General features: G+C 44.7%; 1 protein-coding gene across 3 annotated transcripts; it reads right to left on the bottom strand.

The window, feature by feature from the left end:
• Positions 1-1,961: 1,961 nt before the first annotated feature.
• On the bottom strand, positions 1,962-17,876 carry MTFR2 (mitochondrial fission regulator 2). 3 transcript variants are annotated; one of them, XM_046674574.1, is made up of 8 exons: positions 17,839-17,876; positions 17,261-17,377; positions 13,242-13,346; positions 12,679-12,791; positions 11,240-11,469; positions 9,193-9,550; positions 4,567-4,741; positions 1,962-2,774 (listed from the first exon to the last, which is right to left on the bottom strand). In XM_046674574.1, the coding sequence occupies exons 2-8, from the start codon at positions 17,321-17,323 to the stop codon at positions 2,739-2,741; spliced, it is 1,080 nt and encodes a 359-aa protein (XP_046530530.1). In that variant the 5' UTR covers positions 17,324-17,377; positions 17,839-17,876; the 3' UTR covers positions 1,962-2,738. The 3 variants fall into 3 exon arrangements, with proteins under 3 accessions (XP_046530530.1, XP_046530531.1, XP_046530529.1); XM_046674575.1 differs by lacking the exon at positions 1,962-2,774 and adding an exon at positions 3,681-4,123; XM_046674573.1 differs by lacking the exon at positions 1,962-2,774 and having other exon boundaries at positions 4,141-4,741.
• Positions 17,877-26,187: the final 8,311 nt, after the last annotated feature.

Genomic DNA, 26,187 nt, shown 5'->3' with positions numbered 1-26,187 from the left:
CCCCGGAACCTGCTTTTGGTTTGTTTGTTTTTGTTTCAGTTTAAAACAAATCCAGTTGCAAACGTAACCTCTCCAATCTAAGGAGAGTCTGTGCTTAATGTCCAGCAAAATCTATTTAAAATCCTCTTTCCCCATTGCTACTGTATAAACGGCTGCTTCTCCTCCAAACTACTTTCTATGTAAGTTTCGTAATTAAAGCGCACTACAGCACATTCTCGTGGTCAGTCAGCCCTTCTGATACCCCTCCCCCTGACAGGCCCCAACCACTCTTTTCAAAAGGGGCCCCTTGGATTCCGCATTCTGCCGTGTGCTCCCAGGAAGTCCGGGCTCCCCTCGCTGCCATGACAACCACTGCCGTCATCACCTGCATGTCTCGAACAGTCAAGATTTTGAACAGCATTCACTTCCTGCAGCCTGTATTATAAAACCAATTCTTTCCAAATATAAAATAGTATTAGAATGCTTTGTCAAATGCCCTTGCTCAAACCCCTTAACTAGTTTACAGGGATTAACTGACAGCCAACTGGGAAGGAGAGTGTAACGTAATTTGAGGCATCTGAGGAAGCAGGAGGAGCTGGGGGAATCTGGTAGGGCAAGTGGGAGCATTAATGTTCTAGGGTCAGGAAAAGAAGCTGGTATTGATATAACTTGCAAGAAGAGCGACAGTTTCAGCTTTCATAGTGTGTTCAGACAAGTTTAAGGTGTCATCAAATACAGTCTTATAAATAACATTCGGTATTAGGTCATTCATGTATGGGTTCACCACGAAGGCCTGCCCTGAGTCCCCAGCTGCAGCTCTGCAGTGAACACAGCTCCCCAGGAGCCCGCTCAGCCCCTCGGGAGGCCTCCAGGGGGGAGCCTCAGGGCACGTGGTCACCATGTCTCCCAGGACACCAGGAGTCACCTCCGAAACAGAGCGGAGCCCAAGGCCGGCTCAACCCCGACGTGCTGACATGTGCTTTGACCAGGCAGGAAATTCACGCTGAGGCAGAACAGAGAAGCCCCCCGAAAAGTCAACATGAGGTTTCTCAAGACATGTACTTCCCTTGGCAGAGCTTGGCACCTCCAAAGGTCTCTGCTGGGGGTGGAGGGCTTGTTCATCATACATTTTTTAATGGGAAAACTATCAAACTGAAAATGCAAGACTACCTTGGGGGTTAAAGAGCAGTTGTTTCAGAGGGGAAAACTCTAATTACAAGGACAGAGGGAGGAGGGCAGGGTGAGGGAAACGTGGAGGAGGGGCAGGAGCCGCTGAGGCCGGGATGAGGAGCATCAGGAAACACGCAGGCATCCAGAGCCACTGCTGTCATTAAATGCTTTTGGCTGCAAGTAACAGAAAACCCCCAAGGCCTATTTTTCTCCTTTATTTCTCGTTAATAAGAAGTCTGCTCGTGGCTCCTGTGGGAGTTGGCTCGACAGCTCAGCGGCATCAGGGTTCACGGCTCTATGATCTGAAGCCTGTTCCTCGTGGTCATTAGATGGCCACTGCATGGCCTCGCCTAACCAGAAGGGGGCCAAGAAGAACGGGGTTGGAAATGGAGACGGCCAGGCAACCAACTGCCTGCCACAGCAACACCAAAGCCGGGCCAACTGGGCTTTTCTGAAAGGGGGAGAGTCTGGCCACACGGGTGGCCGAGCCCGTCCGCAAGGACGCTGCACGCCCTGGCTGGTGCGCAGGCTAAGTCTACAGGACCTGGTAAATCTTCACATCACGTGAGCACGTGGACGGAGGGACCAAACACGTCGTCCAAGCCCACGTGTTTCACTCGTATCACCCAAGACTCTACCTGCAGGACGCTCTTTCAAACCAAAGTTCAGACTTCATGCGTACAGCAGTAAGGAGAAAACACGAATTGGAATTGATACAAAACACAACCAAATTCAAAGGCACATTTATTTACAAAGATACAGAGTATCAATGTAATAAGAAACAAAGGAAATAAAATTATGGCCGTAATATTTACACAGAAGTGCAGGCAAAACTTACCAAGAAGATTCCTTAAATATTTCTACTTCTAGAACTCAACAATCAAAACCGGTTTCTAAGAGTAATTCTTTGTCACCTCAGGAAGAATTTTTAGGAGGCTCAATCAACATGATTTGAACTACGACTATCCTAAGGAAAAAAACCACAATTTTATATTCTTTGAAAATCTCCCAGTTGCTGGAGGCCAGTCAATCAGATCACCATCAGTTTTTAAAAGATGCAAAGGCTCTTAAATTAGGAAGTCATAATTGCTTTAATAAATTGTTTTTAAAAACCCAAGTACACCATGGTTTGCTGAGTGCTACAATACACACGTAGTTTACAGAACTTTCTCAATCCACTAAAATGGTTTGTTACCTTACAGCGAGAGCTGACTGTTCTCTAATGGGAAACACCAGGTCACTTACTGTTTAGCTCTTAGGAAAATCATTCAGTGTGTATTCAGCTTTTAATAGCACTAACTAAATACATTTAAAAAGTCCATACACCTAACTATCACCGGTACCCAGGTAGCTGCTGGATCTTCCAAGACCAGAGACAGGAATTCTTAAGTCAAGACTCTTCGCAGCCCTGCACTCACAGACCCGGTGTACAGACTTCATTTACCCACGTAACAGAAGACGCGCTCCTTCCACGCCTCGTGAAAGGCTGGCCGGTGTGCGTCTGTGATCTCTCCTCAGGAGCGCAGCCACAGCTCGCAGCGTGCACACCTTGGTCAACGTCTTTTGTGTCTGTCGGTTCTTCCGTTAGTTCACTGTCCTTCTGACTGGGAAATGTGATGTCCAAACTGAAATAAAGCAAATTTTGGACAGAGGAATTATTCTAATGTGAAAAAGAACGGCCCGCCAGCACCACAGCGCCCTCGGGTTAACTCCTCCAACAGTGCGCAGCTCTCTGGGAGCGAGCTCCATGCTGGGGCTGTGGCAGAGCTGAGGACATGAGAGCGAGCAAGACGTCTCAGCCGCAGGGCCTGAGCCCTCCCAGCCGACCACAGGGAGCATGTGTGTCCAGCCCCAAGCTAGGTGCTAGAAAATACAGAGAAAGGGGCCGCCCGGGGGCCAAGTGGTTAAATTTGCGCGCTCTGCTTCAGTGGCCCAGGGTTTTGTGGTTTGGATCCTGGGCACAGACATGGCACCGCTCATCAGGCCATGCTGCGGTGGCGTCCCACGTAGCACAACCAGAAGGACCTACAACTAGAATATACAATGATGTACTGGGGGGCTTTGGGGAGAAGAAAAAAATACACAGACAGATTCCATTCTTTCTCTACGATGCTCATGGTTGGAGAGAAATGCTAAGGCCGGGGAACAGTCTGAGACACCCGGTAACACCCCCTCATCCACTACCACGGGGACAGCGTGTTCCGCTCCAGAGTTTCTTCAGTAAGTGGGGGTTTTCAAACATCCTGGAGTTTTAATAAACCAAGTTCTGGTCACTGCTCTGCCCATTAGATGTGGGCTCACGGGCAGATTACTTAAGCACCGAGGGGCACATTTTCCTCATGTGTAAAACAGGTAACTGGCCTGGGTGTTTTTTTCTTTTTTCTTTTTTTAGGCTGTTGCTGTGAAGATCAAAGGAAATGAGGGAAAAAGGACTTTGCAAGATATAAATTTCTACACAAATGTTAAACACTTATTTTTAGGCACATTTATGTTTTTTTATTGCAACAGTCCTAAGGTAAACTACACACTTTTGCCTTCTTAGAGTTAAGAACATAACTGAGTCAAGACGATAAACACTGGAGACTGCGCGCAGGCGCACACACGGTGACCCCGAGACCACACGGCGGGAAGGAGAGGGACCATTTCCCACTCTGCTGTCTCCTTCGTCGCCGTCTGCGTCTTAGTTTGTCCGTCTCGTCCTCGGCTGACAGCCACCACTCCTCAGTGCGATCCAGCCGACTTTAGATGCTGCCCCCGTCACAGTCCTCTCCTTCCACGGCGTATTCTCAGGTACTCCCTCCACTGAACTCTGAGATGGGAAGACCACCCCCAAAACTAGAATCACGTGTGAATTAGAGAAGAGAGACTTCAAGGAAGGAGCAGTCTTGAGGGTCAAGTGTTTGGAATACAACGTGTGTCCTTTTACGCAACTAAGAAGCTCTGTCGCTGAAGACAATTACGATCCCATTTGCTCCTGTAAAAGCACAGTTAACATTCTGTTTAAATAAATAATCCAAAATCTTTGTGTCTGACTGAGAAAAACATTAGAGTATGCACATCTGACTAGGGTTAGGTTGGATCCATCGCACCATCCTTCTCTGGTCCTTTCAAAGTTTCAGAAGCCGCTTCACACTGCAGACAGCCACAGCGCGTCAGCACCTGACTAGGATAGACCATTACAAACTTACGCACACGTATTTTTCAAATTAAGGGTTTTATTTCAAAAAAACTTCATAGTAGGCTAAAAGCTAAACTGAGCAAGCAAAAGTTAACAGAAACAACAGAAACACTAGCAGCGTCAACAAACAAGTGTGCAGCCCATTCTCTCTCACTTCGAGAGAACGTGAAGGCAAAGATTTATCCCAACCATACACTTCAGAAACACTGAAAATCGGACTTCACGTTATCATCGCTCACCCTTGAAGCTTCTGGACTAGAAAAGGGAGAAGACTCCCAAGACCTATTTTCTTTCTCAAAGGAATCGTCTTCTTGGAACGCAAATTTCTGCTTCAGGGCACGGGATATTAAAGCCACAGGGTCCCAGGGTGAGCTGTGTCTCTTCCTCTTGTGAAGGGGTCTCCCTCCAGGCGACCTATTTTTAAAAAATTGACTAAATTAAAACTGTGTAATTTAAGCTCCTTACTGACAAACACAGCAGGAATACAAGCATAATATATTACAATCTAATTCGTCTTCAAGACATTGGAAATTCTGGCATGGAATAAGCAACCTGGAGGGCACAGTGAATTGGGAATCAGAAAACCAACAGAGCACGTGGGTGGGGCTCCACCACAACCTTCTTATGACCTGGGATTTATCAAATATCTCTGTGCTGAAGATCTTTATTTTAAATTTTCTAAATTTTCAGTGGAAAATTTAAAGAAATATCTAAGAACTCTTAAAAGGACTACAGAGTTCATGAAAAGAAAACCATTAGGCTAACTGTTCGTCCAGTCTCCACTTAATGCCTACTGCTACTCCAGGCTCCGTCCCACGCCTCGAGGGTGGAGCAGTGTCCCGCGCCAGGGAACACTCTGGTGGCAGAGACCATCAGTGACCAAGGAAGCAGCAGTAATGCTGTGACTACCATGGGGGGGTGACGGGGCGGAAGTCCTGCAGACGAGGTGGTCAGGAAAGCCTCTGAGGAGATGACATCCTCCAAGGGAACGGCGAGGGGTCAGTGTAAGTGTGAACATCCGGGGGACACACAGCAAGGACCCAGCGTATGGAAGAGAAAGGACAGACAGGCACAGCCAGAGGCAGCGAGTGCGTGGGAAGCAGGACATGAGGTCCACAAGGGAAGCGAGGGCTGGATCCTGGGGGACTTACGGGCCACCGCGAGGTGTCTGTACTGTATTCTAAGCACACTGGAACCCACCACAGGGTTTTAGGCAGGAAATGGCATGATCCAACTTCCACTTTTAAAGGCCCACCCTGGTTGGTCCATGGAGAAAAGATAAGGAGACAAGAATGAAAACAGGGACTAGTTAGGAGGCCAGTGCAGAGTCCCAGCTGGATAAGACGGCAGCTTAGATGGGGCGGGGGCAGCTGGGTCACGAGGGTCCACAGATTTGAGCTATATGCTGATGGAAAGAATACAGGATGGAAAGGAAAAGAAAGACAAAGATAAGTCCTAGATCTTTGGACTGAGCAGTGGGTGACGATGCTGCCATTTACTGAGACGCAAAAGACTTGGGCAAGAACAGGTGCTCAAGGAGGAAGAAGGAAACAGGTAGGAAGGAAGAGCGCCGTTTGGACATGAGCACTTAAGACCCCTGTGAGGCAGGCAAACGAAGACGTCAAGCAGGCAGCTGTCAAGTAGGGACGGGGCTCAGAGGAGAGTCAGGGACAGAAACCTCAGCGCGGCAGTCATTAGCTTATAGCTGTATGATGGACAGCCATACTCACCAAAGGCACAATGTGGATGGAGAAGGGAAGAGGCTGAGGGCTGAGCCTCAGACACGCCGACACTGAAGGGAGAGTGAGCAAAGGAGTGAGAAGGAGTGGACAATGAGGTGAGAGGAAAACCATGTGTGATTTCCTCGAAGCCAAGTGAAGAAAGCGTTCCAAGGAGGAGAGAACCACAGCTGTATCAAACGCTACCCAGCCATCAAGAAAGAGGAGCAATGAGAACTGACCATCAGGGCCGGCCCCGTGGCCCAGTGGTTAAGTTCACGCACTCCGCTTCAGCGGCCCAGAGTTTCACTGGTTCAGATCCTGGGCGTGGACATGGCACCGCTCATCAGGCCACACTGAGGCAGCGTCCCACATGCCACAACTAGAATATACAACCATGTACTGGGGGACTTTGGGGAGAAGAAGAAGAAGAAAAAAAAGATTGGTAACAGATGTTAGCTCAGGGCCAATCTATAAAAAAAAAAAGAACTGACCATTGGATTTAGCAACACAGGGTCACTGGTGACCTTGACAAGAGCAGTTTTCAACAGAGTGATGGGGACAGACACCATATTCCAGTGGGTAGACGGCAGCAGCGAGAAATGGAAACAAACTATAGACAACATGGAGAATTCATACCAGAAAGGGGACAGAGAACAGTGACAGCTGGGGGTACATGTTTCGAAGCTGGGAAATACTCAGGTGTGAGAAGAATAAAGTAAAGAAGGAAAACTTGATGATGCAGAAGACAGAAGGGATAATTTTAAGTGAAATCCTTGAGAAGATAAGAGAGAAGGGGAACCAGCGACCAAGGGGAGAGCCTGGATGTGAACAAGGACACTTCATTTGCTGTAATAAGATGGGAGTCAGGAAATCTGTAAACGTAAATACGCGGGAAGTCTCGTCTGACTCCGCAGCCATGTGTAATACAGGTTCGTTGTAGAAACACCAGGGAATGGGGGATGGAGGTTATAGTCTGCTGGCCCCTTAGCTGTTTCCCCAATGACGGAAAAAGCCAGAGTCACCATTTTACACTGACAGGCCCACTGATACCAGTAAGCAATCTAGCTGGGACCAAGTGTGCACACACAGCCACAGGATTTTTCCCTGTACTTGCTGCCCTATACAAGGATCATATCATAACCTCATCAATAAGGAAATGACTTATCTGTCCTAACACTGTTATATGGAAAATCTATTTATTTTCTCACCAAAACCTCGCTGAGGGACTCCCAAGTGACCATGGCAGATCTCTGTGAAATCCTACTGAAATGACAATAAAGAAATGAAAAAGATGTATACGCACAAAGACAGAGATTACCAGAATTGCAGCAAAGTGTTGGAAGCTGGGAGCTGACGAAGGTGAGGAGACTGCAAGGTGAGCTGCCCTCCTGAAAACAGGGGGATGCAGGAAAGTACACACTGAATGATGAGCACATCCCTTTGCTCTTTCCCGACTCAGCTCTCGAAACACCGGGCTTGCACCCGCTGTGTAATCCCCATCTCTCCTGGCCAAGAAGGAGACTGAAGAACTTTCTAGGAAAACTCTCAGCCACAAAGAAAAGACATACAGCTGCTGACCTATGGGGTCTGGCCAACAAAACGGTCAGGTCCTCTGCTCTATCACTAAATTGTGAAGCCCACCAGTTAGCAAGCCCGCCTCACACAAGGAACCTTCAATCATCTCCTCGCCTCATTTCTAAACGTGAAAGTATAGCCAAGAATCACCAGATACTTAAGGCTCCAAAACTAAAGATGGAGACCAAAATCAACAAGAGGAAAAGAGGAACTCAGGAAAAATAGAGATCATTCAAAAGCAAAAGGAAACTTAAAACTATATAGTTAATATCTTCAGAGGAATAAGACAAACAGAAGCAGGAAGACACAGAAAAGGAGCACTCAGAGAAGAAACGGCTCTTGCAAATCAAAAATATGATGGCAGGGAAAAATGCAATAGAAGAGCTGAAAGGTAAGTTAAAGAATTTTCTTAGAAAGTATAATAGAAAAGCAAAGAGAAAGAAAACAGTAAAGGAAAGATATGAGGCTAAGAGGAATCATTCTGGCATTCAAACTTCTCGTAGGAGCTCCAGGAAAAGAACAGGGGGAAAGCATGGGTGAAAACTATCAGAGAAATGTTTATAAGAGGTTTCCAAAAAGGAAGGGCCTAAAACTCTAGATTGATTGAGTCCACAAGTGCCCAGGATAAGAAATAGAAAAGAGCTCTCCAGGGCACATCGTCCTGAAATTTCAGAACACCAGGACTAATGAGAAGATCTTAAATGCTTCAAGAATAAAGAAACAGGTCTGACAGAGAGTACCAAGAGTCAGAATGACATCAACTTCTCAACAGGAACACTGGAAGCTAGAAATTAATGGAACAATGTCTTCAAAATTCTGAGGAAAATGGTTTTCTGCCTATTATTTTTCCAGCCAAACTAGCAATTAAGTGTGAGAATAAAACAATAACATTTTCAGACATGCAAGGTCTCAAAATAATCTACCTTTTATGCACCCTTTCTCAGGAAGCTATGGGAAGTTATGACACCCAGGAAAAGGGGGATGCAACAGGAGAAAAGTAAGAGAATGCCCATGACGGTGGTGAAGGAAACCCCTAGGATGACGGCAGCGTAGCAGGCTGGAGGGCAACAGTGAGGTGGAGCACCCCGGGCTTCTGGAGAGGAATTTCAAAAAAGAAAGAAATGGAACTCAGAGAGGATTAACTCCAACAAAAAAACAAACAAAATGCAATCATACTGTATGAAATGGCTTCCCTGTAAATGTTTACTGGCATAAAAAGGATGTAAATTCTGAACACTGATTTAACTAAAGATTGTAACAACTACGGCAGGAAGATGTAATGAGAAGGGTGTGTGCTCATGTGTTAGGGTGCAGATTATCTACGAGAACATGTTTCTAATCTTTAACAATGCAAAGCAGATATAATTAAAATAGCAACAAATAGCAAGAGAGGTAAGCTGTTTCAAAAATACAGAGATAATATACTAGAGGAGTCAGAAAATTTGAAAATGATTCTCTCCTCTCTTTGTGTCTAACTGAGGAATAAAAGACTTATGTATGTTTACTTTGGTAAATATAGTAATTTTTTAAAACAGCACTGATAAAATTTCTCAAATCCTGACCACGTACCGTTCAACTGCACGGAGTTTCACCTTATTCAGATCCTTTAGAACGTCCAGCATGTTTGGAATATCTTTATTGTTCTGGTTTTTTGGACAATGACTATAAATAGTCTGACAAGCACCTGGGTGCTGTTTTTTCATTTCAGCTGCTGAATTATCTGAGTCACAAATATTCTTAGATCCTGGTTGTACAAGAGGAGAACATGGAGGCTGCAGAGAAGAAAACTGAGGGGGTAGTGGTGGTGGAGGAGGGGGAGAGGGAAGCCATGAACTCGAGAATGGATCCGGTTCAGCACTGAGTTGAGCAGCCACTGACGATGGCGTTTGTCCCAAACCACCAGGCCCGTCATTCAAGTCAAAGGAGCCTGAAAACAAAGTAGTCTGTTTAAAAATCCGGCAAAATTCTCTCCAAGGTAACACTAATTAGAACCAAAACAGGAACAATTTCTGTAATGCTACTAAAATAATGATTTGGTGGCTAGGAAGGAGAAGCAGTCCCATCTGCTTAGTAATTTCTGTAAGCATCAAGCCAAATAGTAAGTTTATTTTTAATCCAATTAGGATTTTCTGTGTAGGCCCTTAAAGCGGGTAAGGAAGAATGCATTTTAAAGAGAAAATAATAAGTGCTTTTTCAGTAAGTCACATACAATCTGAATTTCATCCTCTATTTAAAAAAGCTAAAAGATGATCAACAAAAGCCAGCCCTGATGGCCTAGGGGTTAAAGTTCCGCTCGCTCCACTTTGGCAGCCCAGGTTCAGTTCCCGGGTGTGGAACCACACCACTCGTCTGTCAGTAGCCATGCTGAGGTGGCGTCCCACACAGAAGAATTAGAAGGACCTACAACTAGAATAGACAACTATGTACTGGGGCTTTGGGGAGAAAAATGAAAAAAGAGAGAGGAAGATTGGCAACAGATGTTAGCTCAGAGCGAATCTTTCCCAGCAAAGAAAGAAAAAAGCCTAAGGAAACCTGAATAAACTGAAAAAACATATATGATCAACGACTTGTAGATAGAAACACTCAAACTGGCATATTCACCCTGCAACAACACTGCAGAAACACCCACGCAAACACCTTCTAGGCGGGAGCCTAAGACGAGGACTGAGCACTTAACTTCGTCACAACAGATTCGCTTCTGAAAAGTCGTGTGAAACACGATTGCTGAAAAGAAAGTGTGTGTATCTCATTTTAATTATTACACATTATATAATAGTTGCATATAAGTTATATATGATAAATATATCCTATATAAATACTATGCATTATATATAAATCATTTATGTATATATACACTTTTGTGTGTGTGTGTGTGTGTTGGTTAAAGCAAGTTATGTCTAAAAATTTAGAAAAGGGTCACCTGGAAAACATTATCCGCCTAACTTGGTGGCATTATAGCAGCAATAACTTCAAACTACAAAAATATGAAGGCTCAAATCTATACTCTTCTTTCAAATTAACGCATTCCTCCTCTTAAATTCCCAGTGCTTATCTGAAAAGTTAGGAAAGCATTCTTAGAAAACGGCTTCTTAATAGAGAAGTAGAATGTTCGGCAGTATAGCCAGCTCTTCCTCAAACAAAGCCACTCCCTCACTGTAAATGTGGCTTAGTTCACTTTTTTTTTTTCTAAAGATTGGCACCTGAGCTAATAACTGTTGCCAGTCTTTTTTTTTTTTTTTTTTTTCTGCTTTATCTCCCCAAATCCCCCCAGTACATAGTTGTATATCTTAGTTGCAGGTCCTTCTAGTTGTGGCACGTGGGATGCCGCCTCAACATGGCCTGACGAGCAGTGCCATGTCCGTGCCCAGGATTCGAACCAGCGAAACCCTGGGCCGCTAGAGTGGAGCATGCAAACTTAACCATTTGGCCATGGGGCCACCCCCCGGCTTAATTCACTTTAAACACACATCAGACATAGTCTTATATGCCCAACGTCTTTCACATCTAATGTCATTCACAAGCTACTTTAGCATCAGACATCCTCGCTCAGGGCTGCACTGATGCCCATACTACTAAGTGTCACCTCACTGAGACCGCAGCCCCACGCGTCACCCACCGGAGCCTGTGCTGGTTTTCAGCTCCTGCAGCCCCACGATCGCAGCAATCCGAGAGCGGAGCGAAGCCAGCTCATCCTCAAGGGCGGCTATTTTTTTAATTGCAGCTTCACTTACAGGCGGATCATTTCTCATTGGTTTGTTACGTCTTAGAGCCGGTGACGATGGATCCCAAACCAGGTGCACAGGGTATTCAACTTCCTCCTCTTCTTCATTTTTCCATATACTATTTCTGTGGGTGGAAGGAAAAAAGAAATGGAGAGAAAGAGAGAGAAGACAGAGGGAAATTTGCCAAAAGGAATAAATTCTTTCAGTCAAAGAATAAAGACACCAAAACAAAACGAGAGTCACTCTCCTTATCCCATGATTGTCTCCAGACTCACTGAGGATAAGCACAGCCTCCTATGTAACTTGTATTCTCAATGTAGAGAACAGAAGGTAGCTTTTAATAGGTGACCAATAAGTGGTCAGTGAATGAAGGAACAAACCTTGCTTTTAGATTATAAAACAAAAATACTTATCCTGTAACTGTTCTGTCTATTAGCTTTAAACACAAGTTTATTTATTTAGAAATAAAGTTGGTTTATTTAGGAATTCTACACATTCTGAATATACAGCACTGAAGGGTCTTATATTCAGTATTATGTTAGGGGTAATTTTATGGCATTCTTACATTTTGAAAATTGACCAGTTTCATACATGATCAATTTAGCCAGAATATCTGAATGACTGACCCTGTGGTGCCTACCGCCTGAATCTGAATATACTAACATGTAAGTTAGCACTCAGCAGGAGTAACAGATCCAAATTTTGAAATATATTGAACATCATTGCCTGGTGCACAATAAGAACAATATAAATTTTGGCTAAATACATAAAGTAAAATGAACCTCGTATCTAGCATAGGAAACAGCTTTCTCCTAAAAATAAACACTGTGATTCTGATACCCTTTCACTATCTATCACTCCTTCCTAGGCTTGGTGTTAGGTTTAAACGTGCATAAAAAAAAACTGTCTAGGGCCGGCCCGGTGGCACAGCGGTTAAGTTCGCACGTTCTGCTTCGGCGGCCCAGGGTTCACTGGTCCCAACCCTGGGTACAGACATGGCACCGTTTGTCAAGCCACGCTGTGGTAGGCATCCCACACATATAAAGTAGAGGAAGATGGGCACGGATGTTAGCTCAGGGCCAGTCTTCCTCAGCAAAAAGAGGAGGACTGGCAGCAGATGTTAGCTCAGGGCTGATCTTCCTCAAAAAAAAACCAAAACTGGCTAAATATGAGAAACAGCTAGTCATCCTTATTAGAAAGATATTAGTAGGACTCAGCTCAGTACAGAGACAGACAAAACAAACAGGCTCAATTAGTCTGAACAAACTCCAGCACGTGCAAGAACTCCGATTACAGCCCACACCCCACTTCCAAGATAAGTAGGTAAAATTACCTAAATCTGAGATAACGGGCCTCTTCATCATTTGCCACAAACAAAGTATCAGCAAAAGATGGAACTACAGATCCACAGTTAGCAGAGTCTGCAGAGGTCAAGACTGGGGTCAGCTAAAGGGAAAAGGAAAAAGAGTCACTGCTCCGCAGGGAGCGGGGACACCCAGGCCCGCGGAAATTCAGCGAGCTAAAACCCAAAAGAGGGAAAAGGAAAAGGGTCTTCCATAGAAAAACATGCACCTGTTAGCAAGAAAAAATACCGAGGAAAATGTTATTCATAAGTCTACACATGCAGCCGTATTCTCCCCCCGGGTTAATGCCATCTGTCATAAAACACCAGCCAGAAGAAAAGACACGCTACTCAGGTCACTGGGCACCCGCCCACCTTGAGTGTAACTATTTAAATAAACACAAAAACACATGTGAAATGCCTTGTTTCCAGGGGTAGACAAATGGCTTTTGGCTTTCAGGAAACATTTCTTCCCTTGTTCAACCCTATACCCCTAGGAGCACCCAGCATTATTTCCCACATGGTGCTTAAACGACACGTGCTGACCGACTTACCTCAAAATGAGGCCTGGGGCAGGGCTCTAAAGGAAGAATGTTTCCAATAATCCGAACAACACTCCGCGCTGAGCCGTAGCCTTTATTTTCCCAAATCTGCAAAACCTACTTAACACAAAGCATTGTTTGAAAAGGACTCAGTAAGCATGTTTAGATATCTACGAAAAAAAAGTCAAAGAAGCAATGCCACTAATTTTTAAAAAGAAAATTAAAAAAAAGAAAAAGAAAATATAGATGGTGTGCTCAAAGTACCTTCCTCAAAGAATTCAAACTTATTGTCTTTTTAATTGTATTTAAAAAAAAAAAGGATAAGAGTGAATATATATACATTCCAGGAAGGGAAATCTTTTAGGAGAGAACCACAAATTCATTTTGTTTTATTTCCGAGAATGTCCAAATACCTTGGGAAACTTTGTTCAGAAAAATTGCCTCCCCTCCTCCCAGCTAAAAATCCCGTCTTTTGGCCCAATCAAAAACCTCCTTTAAAGAAGAGATAAAGAGGGGCATGAACGAATCAGGTCCTAACAATTGAAGATTCTTTACTTGCAATGGAATCTACGTGCTGGAAGCCAGTTCTTGAAAAGATAATAGAAGTGAAGTGTGCCGCTATAACTCAACACTGTGTCCTTTAGCTTGGGCTCCCCATATTCCCACAGGAACCTCCCCCAAAAACGTGACATAACATTTATTCTTTTGGCAGAGAGTTTAACACAAAGAAAACACTTTCTCTTTAAAAAACATTAAAAATTGGACTTTTCATTTTTCCTAAGATCCTATAACAAGGACAACGTTTATTATGAGCAACAGCTATAGGCAGCATCCCATTAGCATCCTCATGGATATAAGCTGTAAGCAGATGGATACTGTTCCAGAACTGAGGAGAAAAACTGGGATTAGAGAGATGGAATTGGGAATCATTAGCACACGGAATACCTGATAGAGGTAAAAATCAAAGCCTTAGGACTAGCTGAGGAAAACCAGGGCGGGAGAGGATCTCGAAGTCGTCAGCACACAGAATCCTTCTGTGCGAAGTCACGCCATTCCTCCATTTAAGTGGTAAGGACTCTGAACTTATCTGATCACGTGCGAACACCTGAGTCTCACATTAAATACTGATTCCATCGACCCGCCTCACAACCTTCCCTCAGTTCTGCCAGCTCAGCCTCCACAACGTACTCCATGCATTTGGTAACCCTTCTCAATCACCCTGAAAGGTCTCCTGCCTCTTGGCCTTATTCAGTCCGCCCAAACTAACGTGGCACCGTCCATTAACAAGAACACAGGTTCTTTGGGTTAAGCAATTTTCCGCACTGTCTCAAAAACAAGCCAATATTGCCCCAACTGCCAGGCACGTACCCGTGGGCCTGGGGCTCTGGTCTAACTCCAGCCCGAGCACTAGGTCAGTTTTCAACTGTCAGATTCGTACTCCTCTACAAATGTGGCTGTTTCTGCTCTCCTGGGCACCTAATTCCAGGTCACTTCACTTCACCCGCAGTTTTCTGTCCCTGCATTAGACTGTGAACCCTTTGCCGGCAGAGACGTGTTCACATTCCTTTTGAGTCCTTCAGGGCAGTGGTTCTTAACCACACACATACTAGGATCGCCTCAGAAGGTGCTCTTCAAAAGAAATAAAACACAAGCCACATATGTGAACCAAATTTTCTAGGAGCCATATTTGAAAAAGTAGAAAGAGCCAGATGAAATTAATTTTCTTAATATATTCTATTTAACTCGATACGTATGTTATTTCAACATGTAATCAATATTTTCAAAATTAATGAGATCATTTTACATTCTTTTTTTATATACTAAGTCTTCAAAATCCACTGCATATTTTACACCTATAGCAGCTCTCAAGTCAGACGTTTCAAGAATACTTAAAGGTGACATGTGGCCAGTGGCCACCATATTGAAGAGCGCAGCCTAGAGGACAGAGATCCCAGGCCTGTTGTCACTAGAATCCTGCCGGCCTGAGCAATTCTATTTAAAATGCTCTCCAGACCCCCCATACGTGCACCCTTGCTAAGAACCGCAGGCCTCGAGGCCCGCTACAGTGAGGGCCACACACTGTAGACAAAGTCACCCGATTCCTGGTCAACCTGGATGGTACCTTCATCTCTCTCTCCGGAATTTCCGTCCTGAGAAACTCCTGTCCTTCTAACTCTCTCACGCCTTCACTGCCATTGACATCTTCAGCACTCTCATGATTTCACCTCCTTCTCCCCTTCCTGGTCCAGCATACTCATTTTGACTTTACTGACTTTCCTACCAAGCAGGGATTTTCAAATTAATTGTTTCAGTGATAGGCTCAGTGCCACTCAAAAATGGTTCATCCTCTTGATATCATGTGTTCTCGTATTACTAACGGACAAACTACTCCAACTACTCTTAGCTAGGGGAAAAAAATCACAAAGTGACAATATTTGGAAAGACTACCAATCCACGCTGACTTCAGCTGGGTATTCTGCACAGGAATTCTGCCACCCCCTCACAACACGTTCTGATCTCTACTGTGTTGCCCAAAGCAATCGCTGATCTCTGAAACCCCCTATGTCCTCACTTCCATTACCTGCAGGTGGCCTTGCCTCCGCTCTCACTGAGAAAACAAGGATGCAATTCGACACACCTCAATTTTCATTTCTCTCCATTCAAAATCTCTCCACCATCTCTCGCTTTTATTCTACTCTTGACTGTCCGTCTTCTTTCCAAGGCTTATTTATTTATATTCCCTGCATTGCTCAATCGCTCTATCTCATTTGTATCTTAAATTATTTCCTGTCCATGAGGTTCTGCCCCACAGCCTGCAAAACATGCTAAAGTTACCTCTAACGCTGAAAAGAAAAAGAAAATTTCAATCTTACAGCCCCTTCAAGTTGATGGCCCCTCTCCATTTCTCTTCACAAGCTTTTCAAAAAAGGTCACTGATGCTACTTCTCTTCTTCAGTCATTCATCAAACCACTACAATATGCTGCCTCTCTCCACCTACAGAAATCCCTAAATGCATCCGTAATCTAATGATAAGCAAATCTTCAACTATTACTCAGTCCTCGTCATCTTCAACCTCACTGTTTCTGAAATTCAAATACTGCAATAACATCCAATGACGTCTTCCATTATGTCATCAAAGTCCATGGGTTTAAATATCAAAATAACACAGAGAACGCCATGCCTGAATCTCTTTTCCTTCCCACATTCCAGAACCACACAGCCAATTACCTGCAGGATATTTATATTTGTATATTCCAACAGCTCATCTGGGCTCGCCTTATCTCCCAACCTAAAACTAGTTCCTCACACTGAGTTGCCTATTTATAATAATGGCACCATCATTCTTCAACTTACTTTTGTTTAAAACCTTGGAATTATCCTTGACTACTTTCTTCTAATTCACCACACCCAATAGTGATGATTTGCCCATTCTGTAAGCCCCCCTACTATTTTGTTTTTCTTATATTCAGTCTTGTAATTATCTGTGTGCGTTTCTTATTCCTCATATTTTAAGCATCATAAATACATGAACCATGTATCGCTACTCTATCTCAACCGCCAAACCAAACATATTGTCTTACATGTAGCAGGCGTTCAATAAGGAGACAAAACTGGATTTGCTTGTAATTCTCAGACCTACATCACCCTCTCTTCTTAAAATTTATTCTGAATTTGTTGAGCTATAACTTGCCATTCTATACAAATATCAAACTTGTTACCTTAAATAAAACCACTATAATTCAAAATATATTTTTATCTATTCGATAAATGTAATTCTACGAAGGTCGTATCTATATTTTGCTTCGTTTGTATCTTTTGCTGGCATTTGACCTGTCAGGTAAATAGGTTCCTAATAGTCTCGTCCCTTTTCAAACTCAAACTATCAAAGCCATACTATTGGAAACTCACCTCTGTTACACCTAAAGTAACAATTTCGCCTTACATTAAATGTTCACCTGTAAATGATTTTCAAAATGAGACCCAAGAACAAATACAACAGCTTCATTCAAACCCATTAAAAGACATTTACCTGGTCTATAGGAACGCCAAAATATCCCAGCATCTCTCTTAAGATATTCAACACGAGAGACATGGAGGAAGCAAACACATAAGCCACTTCAAGGGAACATGGTCAGTTTCTTGATACCTTCAGGAAAAAAAGCTCAGAAGGCATTACTCTGGACGAATAAATAACGGCCGCATGAACCGTATAACGCCGCCGGGACAAGCCCTCCCGCTCCACCTTGCACCTCCGCCAGCACCGCGCTCCAGTTGGGGGGGGGGGGTACCCCAGGTCCGCGGACACCGCAGGGCAGCTCGGGGACGTCCTGGCCGAGACCGAACACTCGGCAGGAGCGCCAGGCGAGACCCCTCCCGAAGGTGCCGGGGCCGCGCGGGTCGGGCAGCCGGACCCGAGCAGAGACAGCTGCTCGCCCCACCCGCCCGCGGTGCAGACGAGGACGCGACCCCAGCCGGGAGCGGCGCGGGTCGGTCGCTCGCGGTGGCCCGGCTCCCAGACGCGCAGCCGCCGGGTCGAGCCGCAGGGGTCAGCGCCCCCGCCCCGGGCTGGCCTGCAGCCCCCGCCGCCGCCGCCCGCACTCCACCCACCTGCCGCCGCCTCCGGGCCCGGCTCGCCGCTTCCGCGTCCCCACCGGAAAATCAAACTTCGCGGGCCGCGCCCCGCGCCCGAGCTCATTGGACAACGCTGGGGACTCCTGCTTGTGATTGGCTGCGCAGAGACGTCAGGTTAGGGGAGCTTGCAAGGCAAGAGGGCGGGCCTTCTGCGAGGCAGCCAACGGAAGCCAAGAGGCAGCTGGTGGGCGGGGCAGGCTGCGCTGGGATGCGGGCGCACGCGCAGGACGCGGTTCCGGGTTCTCGGGTGCGGTCACATCCGCATTCGCCGGGGTTCTTGCAGCCTTTTTGGGCCTTGGAGCCGGGCCGGCGGTCCGGAGTTGGGGTCCCACGCAGATCTTCGCAGGGAAAGTGTGTCGCCCCTTATATGCGGACCCAAAGCGAGGCCCTCTCTCAAGTCCGCTCTCCGTGGAGAGTGGAGATTTATTGTTTTGATCATTTGTTCATTCAGCAAATGTCTGTTAAGTGCTTATGAGACTGGCAGAAACGCAGCCCTGTCCTCGGGGATCTGCGGCCTGATTATCTAGGCTACCAGATACGCCCGACACTGCCTGGCCTAGCTAGGACGTCCGGTGATGACTAAGCCATGACAGATGTCAGCTCTCGGGTCGCTGGCTTCCTAAGAGACAACAGTTTCCTCTTCTATTTCAGCGAGAAAGCCCCGGCGTGACCTGACAGTTTAAGATGAGCTGTGCCTGCTGCCGGCGGACATCATGAGAAATGGAGGACTTTCTCTGTAGTTCACAACGGTCAGCCATCGACTAACTGTGTGTCCTGTGAACCCGGCACCCTCCGAGCGCGGGAAACGCACAAGGAGCGAGGCAGCTGGGGCCCTTGCGCTTGGAGCTTACGGGCTAGTGGAGACCTCGGAGACGCCTTCTCTGCCCACCATCTATGAACGGCACCTCTCTCCACTCTTCTTTTTTTTAAAGATGGGCACCTGAGTTAACATCTGTTGCCAATCTTCCTTGTATTTTTTTTCTCCCCAAAGCTCCCCAGCGCATAGTTGTATATTCTAGTTGTGGCATGTGGGACGCACCTCTACATGGCCTGATGAGCAGTGCCATGTCCACCCCCAGGATTGAACGGGGGGAACCCTGGGCCCGAAGCCCGAGTGAGTGAACTTAAATAACCGCTCTGCCACTGGGACTTCTCTTTCCTCATAGCACTTGTGACCATGTATATTTATGCTCCCCTTCCCGCAACTAGACTAAACTCCAGAACAGGGACTTTGTTTTGACCCATGCTGTGTCTCCAGTGCTTTAGAAGAGTGCCTGGTACATAACAGGCATTCAGTCAATACTTGTTGAGTAAAATAATTGGATATGCAATGAGAGAAAGCAGACACCAAGCAAGGCTTGGAACTAAGCAACTGGCAGAACAGTAGTGTTTATTTCTAAGCTACCTAAGGATGAAAGTAGGGACAGGAGAGGGGTGTTGGACGGAGTAAAAGCAGAAGGCAAGCGGACCAGCAACGCTGCGTGGAACTCCTCACAGAATTTTCTCAAGTTCCCTTTTGTCCTCATAAGTGAATAAATAACGAACTTAGAACCTCCTCCCTTTCCAGTCTGGTAACAAATACAGCACATAATAGGGCCAGAGTGAAACCATCCCTTGAGAACCAAACCCGCCTTCAGGCTGCACTGTCGACAGAGCTCAATGCTCAGCTCAAGATTTGGGTAGCAAGGCGGGCCCAGGGCAGCAGCACCGTCCTCCAGGGATGCTTTGCTGGCAGCTTTCCCCACAATTCATTTCGCGGAGCACCTTCGTCCATTCTACGTTTACTAAAGCATTCACACACACGCTGGTCCCCCTTATCCCTGGCTTCAATTCCCACAGTTTCCATTCCCTGGTGGTCCAAAAACACAAAATGGACAATTCCAGAAATCATTCCTGCTTTAAACTGCACGCCGCTCTAAGCAGCTTGATCAAGTATTGTGCCATGCCGCTGTCCTGTCCTGGATGTGACCCACCCTTTGTGCAGCAATGCTGGACACCCTACCCACCATTAGTCACTTCCAGCTGTCTCAGTTATGACATAACTTTTATTACTGTATACATTTCAGTTGTTCAATGTATTACTGTTAGCCTTTTACCGCGCCTAAATACATAAACATTATCACAGGCATACACGTAAAAGAAAAAACTTAGTACATGCAGGGCTCAGTGCTACTCCCGTTTTCAGGGACCCATTGGGAGAGGTATTGTTACCGACCCAGGTTCGTTTTTGCCCGCCATCCGGAGAGCCAAACACCAGGACGAGGAGATTGCAACAAGAGGGTTTAATCACAAGGCAGCCACATGAGGAAGCGAGAGCAGGAGTCCCAAAACCACTTCCCAGAAAACAGGGACTCAGAGGTATTTATGGGGTAGGGAGCGAGGTGGTCTGAAATGTGGAGAGGTGATTGGAGATGAGGAGAGGTGAGGTCATTGATGATCTGCAAAAACGTAGTCAGACTCCATGCCTTTTCATAGGACCCATGCTCACAAAATGGCAGCGTGGGCATGATCTGAGGGTGGAGTTTTTAGCCTCTTGATGTCAAAAGGTTGCTTACAGACATCTGCTCAGGCCCAGTTGATGTTCTCAACCAGCCTGGAATGGACAAGGGGTTCTAATTCCTGAACAACAGCTCACACACCCACTACCGTGGTGACCCAGGCTCCAGGGAGATGCTATCTGTAGGGCCTAGTGGAGTCAGACAGCATATTGCCTAAGCAGCACAGTTAACAATGGGTGGGTCAAACAGCTAAAAGCTGTAATCAATAATTGCAAAAAGGAAAAAACTTTAGTATCTAGATACTTAATCATCAATGGTAACTGTTTGCCGGTTCCAGTATCCCCGGGGATAAGGCAGGGACCCACTGTACCTCATCCTGACCACCTTTTATGAAATTTGACATTAATGTTTTTCTGTTGCTCACTTTCACATGAAATTATTTTCCTGAACTTTTAGAATGATGCAGGATTCAGGAAAGCTTTTCGGACTTTACAGAGCTACCTTTTCTGTTGTTTTTGAGTAGTGCTCAGAAATACGGTGGCTTTCTAACATTTTCCTGGTTATGTTCCCCTCCTCCAGCTTGATCTAGGCCTGTGAGTCCATCTTGCTACACTAAATGGGCCCAGCCCCTCCTCTGTGTGAGTACTGGCTGCTCTGCAGGTACTCTAAGAAATCCACATGCTCTCCTGATTTACAGCCTCCACTTACACATGTGCTCCCCAATAGCTTGATAAATTAAAACTTTGTTCTGAGTTTCTCTCGAGGAACAGGCTGACCACAGGCGGCAAACACACCCACAGGGATTCATCGCAGCTGGCTTATGAAGGGTACAATAAAAGACCCTGGAGTCCATCATACCTGAAGGAAACCCCCTCCTCACTGCCCATTTCCCTATAGAAATGCCTCAAGATTCCATAATCCTGGAAGACGGGTTTTTGAGACGTTACTCCACCATCTTCCAGACTGTGCCACTTGATCTGACTAAACTTCCTTTCTCCATCCCTAGCTCGTGACTGACTGGCTCCGATCGCGGGGAGCAGAGTGAGCCCACTGCTCTGTACCAGGCCCTCTCCTTGTCTGTTGTCTCTGTCCTGCTCAATTTGATTCCCCTTTCAGTACTTTCTCCTCAGCATGGGGTCCTGTCCCTCAAAGTCTGGCACTGGCAGGTCCCTTTCACACTCCCTGGGGTAAACTGCTCCAATTCTTCCTTCTACTCGCACAGAAACCAACCCAGGCAGTTTGGTGGTCTGTCCCCATCCAGTGGTATTTGGGGGTTTGTGGAGAAAGCAGTTACCTCCTTTAACTGCAAATGCTGTCCATAGGCATTTGGTCTTATCTTAGACGTCTTTTTCCATAACCACTAATAATACATTATAGTTAGTCATCATACTATGTTCTGGATGCCCATGACCAAGAATTTTTTATTCATCTTTACACCCCGTATTTTTTCAGTGAATTAATGCAGAGAGGCTCAGAGAGGCTGAGGGCTGGTTTAGACAAAAGCTAGAAGGATGTGTACTCAATCTTGCCAACTGCTCGTAGAATCTATTAGCCTTGTGACACAAGCCTAAATTTTAGCTGATTAGGTATGCGAACTCAAAATTAGCATAATTATCTTAAGCAATGGGGCACAATACAACATCCTACTAAAGTAACAGCCTCTCGGACCTTAACCACGGGTCTCATTAAAGGGTGGCCTCCAGACTGGGTACACAGCCAAGTTCAAATTTCACATTTGTACTCAGGGCCTTTTCCCTTCTGCTCTGCAGACCTTGAAGGCTCTCAGGGGTGGCAGTAATGAGACCAGTGCCGTTTAAGAGAGTAGACACGTCTTAAAGGTTATGACTTTCCAATTATTTATTTAAAAAATTTAAACACTTGAAACTAAGACCAAGATTTTCCTTGATATTAAAATGTTCCCAATTAAATTGTCCTGAAATTTTTTATATTGACAATAAAAACGATTAATGGAAAAGAGTTGAGATCTACTACCTATATATCTACAAATTGCTATTGTAGTAATACTAAAACTACAAAATCTAAGTTAAATGTTTACAGTGTAAAGAGCAGGATTTCTATTTATATGAACCTTTAAGTAATTTCTATGTAGGAAATTTCAGGTTATGCTTAGTGTTTGAATACAAAGGTCTTGTGTGTTTACAACTACTCATACTATTTTTGAACAAAAATACTCTACCATAGCTAGACCTCTCTAAAGGCATAAAGGTGAACTGCTGCTTGATTTTCTGGTTCCATTATTTTTAGAAGAGTCAGATGATTTGATAGATTCTGCAATCTGTTTTCTGATACAATTGTACGTTCACATGTAAGTATGCCTGGACTCCTGTCAATCGCCTAAAAAGAGTTGGTTAAAACCTAGAACACTGAAAAACTAAAGGTTGTCCTTCCAGTCTTACTCTGCTTCTGGATCACCCAGACAGTCCATCAGTATTCCTAATGTTTCCACTTAATACTTTGCATTTTTAGTGATAATCAACTCATAATTTTCAATCTTGTCACGGTCCAAGTAACAAGAATAAAAAAATTCTACTTCATAAAAATTTCAAATAATTTGATTGTCTTACAGCTAACAGTAAATTATTTGTCACCCAAAGATTTGGCACGTCATAAATGACGTAAGACTTAAACAAAAATGCTGCATTATTGCTACATTCTTTCAATGTTGTGATGGGAATCAACTTAGTTTTTTTTTTAAATTATCACTGGTAATTTCAGTTGATATCCAATTTAATAAAGCAAGCACTTGAATAAACGCAGCTCTGAATGTTGAGTGGCAGGTAACGCAGAGAAGCACGGCACTCCTGACGGTCACCACCGAATCGCCAGACTTGCTCACACCACTTTTTCAACACTCAGCTGTCAAATGTTAGCCCACTGAGTCGACAAAGGTCTACACACCTACGATTTGTACTTCCTGGCTCTGGTCTGTCCTCTAAACAGGGACCATGTTAAAACGAGGTTGGACAAGATGCTGTCAAGCGCCCTCCCTGGGCCTCCCTGCCTTTAAGCTGACTCCTCCTCTTCTCAGGGAAAGCACTTTGCATTCCTGAAGACTGCTATCAGCACCCATTCTCACCCATTTCTACAGGGAACATACCTTTCCAACTATTCACAGGACACAACTTCACACCTCAAGCTCCTCGTTACCCCCTTCCTTTAAATGTATTAGTTAAATATTTTCTCTTAAAAATATGGTACTCCGGGGGCTGGCCTGGTGGCGTAGTGGTTAAGTTCACGCACTCTGCTTGGGCAGCCCAAGGTTCACAGGGCTCAGATCCTGGGCACAGACCTAGCACTACTTGTCAAGCCATGCTGTGGCGGCATCCCACATAAAATAGAGGAAGATTGGCAACAGATGTTAGCTCAGGGCCGATCTTCCTCACCAAAAAATAAACAAAAAAGTACTCCAAAACCACACACACAAGTTGACTTAAATAATGTATAAAAAGATTAACAAGCTAACTCTCCTGTTCAGCACATTTTTAAAGTAGCTTAGATTGAACTGTTTTACTAGCAGCCATAAAATAAATTGGTTTATACCAAACTTCTATACATATGCACTTATCATGCTTTTGTTTATACACTCAAGGAGCATTTATTACATACCTATAGTATGTGCACCGTACACAATGCTAAGTGCTCAACACTTATTCTGGCAAAGGAAGACGTAAATGGAATGAGTTGCTAGCCTAAAAGAATATGCTGCATTCAATGAAGACAAAAGAGCACTTTGTAATTTTTTGCTAGGGTGAAAGATTTTAAGATACCTAAGTGAACAAGGAGTGGCATAAACAGGAAGGCAAAAAGCAGCTCATAGGGAATTCCTGTAGTTCACCTCAACTAAGGTTTGGGCAATGGGAAGACATCAAAGGGTTTTTAACTTAAAAATGACATTAATTTTGCAAGTGGAAAACATCCTACAAATGGCAACTAAAGGATGAAATTTAAGGGTCAAGGAGCCTAAGTTAGGACACTACTGCAGCAGCTGGGGCAAGTGATGAGCATCTTTACCATAGCAGCGTGGCGGTGAGGAGGAGACTGTGATTTGAAAGTTGAGTACCATCCCCAAATGGACACACAAAAGATAACTGTATACTGACATTAACCAGTTAAATTCTGTATTCTGACTATCTTTTCATGCATACATTTCGCAATGATATTCGGCTTCTTTAAAAAAAAAAAGATCTCAGGGGCTGACCCCGTGGCCCAGTGGTTAAGTTCGAGCGCTCTGCTTCAGTAGCCCAAGGGTTCACCGGTTTGGACCCTGGGCAGTGACATGGCACCGCTCATGGGGCCATGCTGGGGCGGCGTCCCACATGCCACAACTAGAAGGACCCACAACTAAAAACATGCAACTATGTACTGGGGGACTTTGGGAAGAAAAAAGAAAAATAACATCCTCAAAAAGAAAAATTTCAAAGCATATTTAACATCCCTCATGGCAGCCATAGAAGTACCCTGGAAGCTTAATAAAAGGATTATGATTTTCCCTTTTTTATTACAAATAAAACAGAAAAAGTATGACCCTCCACAGTCAAGGACTAGATAAGATAGCAAGCAAAGCACTATTCTGGAGAATGAGAGTTGTAGTCTTTATTTTTGTAACTCTTTACATTCTACGAAATTTGCAACTGCAGTCACAGGCCAGGTTAACATTTCAGTCGACTACAGACCACGTGTATGATGATGATCCCATAAGGTGAGTATCATATAGCCTACTGTGTAACAGGCTGTACCATCCAGGTTTGTCTAAGTACACTCTGATGTTTACACAATGAGCCTAACGACACAGTCCCTATCATTAAGCAAGGCATGACTGTACTGTCAGCACCACGAAGCTATCATTACCAAACACACCGTTCACTGCTGTGAATGCAAATCCTTTCAAGTCACCTAAGTGTGTGGTGTACGTACTGTCATCTACTTTTACTAAGAAGAGCTCATTATTATTGAATCAGGAAGTCGGGCAACCCAAGAGATTAGTACTAAGAAAAAAACAGATTCCCATTCTTATAGGAGAACAGCATTAAAACCCACTTGCCCAGGGCCAGCCCAGCGGCACATCAGTTAAGTTTGCGTGCTCCACTGCCTGGGGTTTGCTGGTTCAGATTCCAGGTGCAGACCTACACACACTCATCAATCCATGGTGTGGCAGGCATCCCACATATAAAATAGAGGAAGATGGACACAAATGTTAGCTTAGGGCCAATCTTCCTAAGCAAAAAGAGGAGGCTTGGCAGCAGACATTAGCTCAGGCCTAATCTTCCTCAAAAAAAAAATACCCACTTGCCCAACGTTTTTCTACTTGCAAGAATCAAGATTATCTTCTGCATTTTAACGGTGCTGCAAATCAGTTCACTGGTAAAACACCTAAAAAACGTGTGTAGGAAAATTATTTTTCGTATGTACAGATCATAATTAAGACACACTATTTGAGGTTTTTTCTAGTAGTGATGGTGAAGTGCCATCCTGACAGCTTTTCTCTTTTTTTTAACCAGTGGGGTCTATTTTTAAAGGCTAAAGTACGAGGTAATATAATACGTAGAGAACCTGCACACGCAACTCAATGTAAAACTTTGGCTTCATCTGCACACTAATCATTACTAAATGTTTCTGAAACATAAGGAGTCCAGCTCATACATCTATAAGGCTCTCGAGTCAGACAATGGAATACAACTAATTTCCATATACGCCTGGATTCTAAGAAACTGCATAATAACAAACCTTCTTCACTTAAAACTTCATCAACAGACTCCTAATTTTTAATATCTACCTCAATAAAGTGAACAATTAGACCCTTGACATT

This window comes from Equus quagga, chromosome 11 (genome assembly GCF_021613505.1).
Source record: "Equus quagga isolate Etosha38 chromosome 11, UCLA_HA_Equagga_1.0, whole genome shotgun sequence".
Taxonomy (NCBI): Eukaryota; Metazoa; Chordata; class Mammalia; order Perissodactyla; family Equidae; genus Equus; species Equus quagga.
This window is presented reverse-complemented; position numbering and strand designations above follow the sequence as displayed.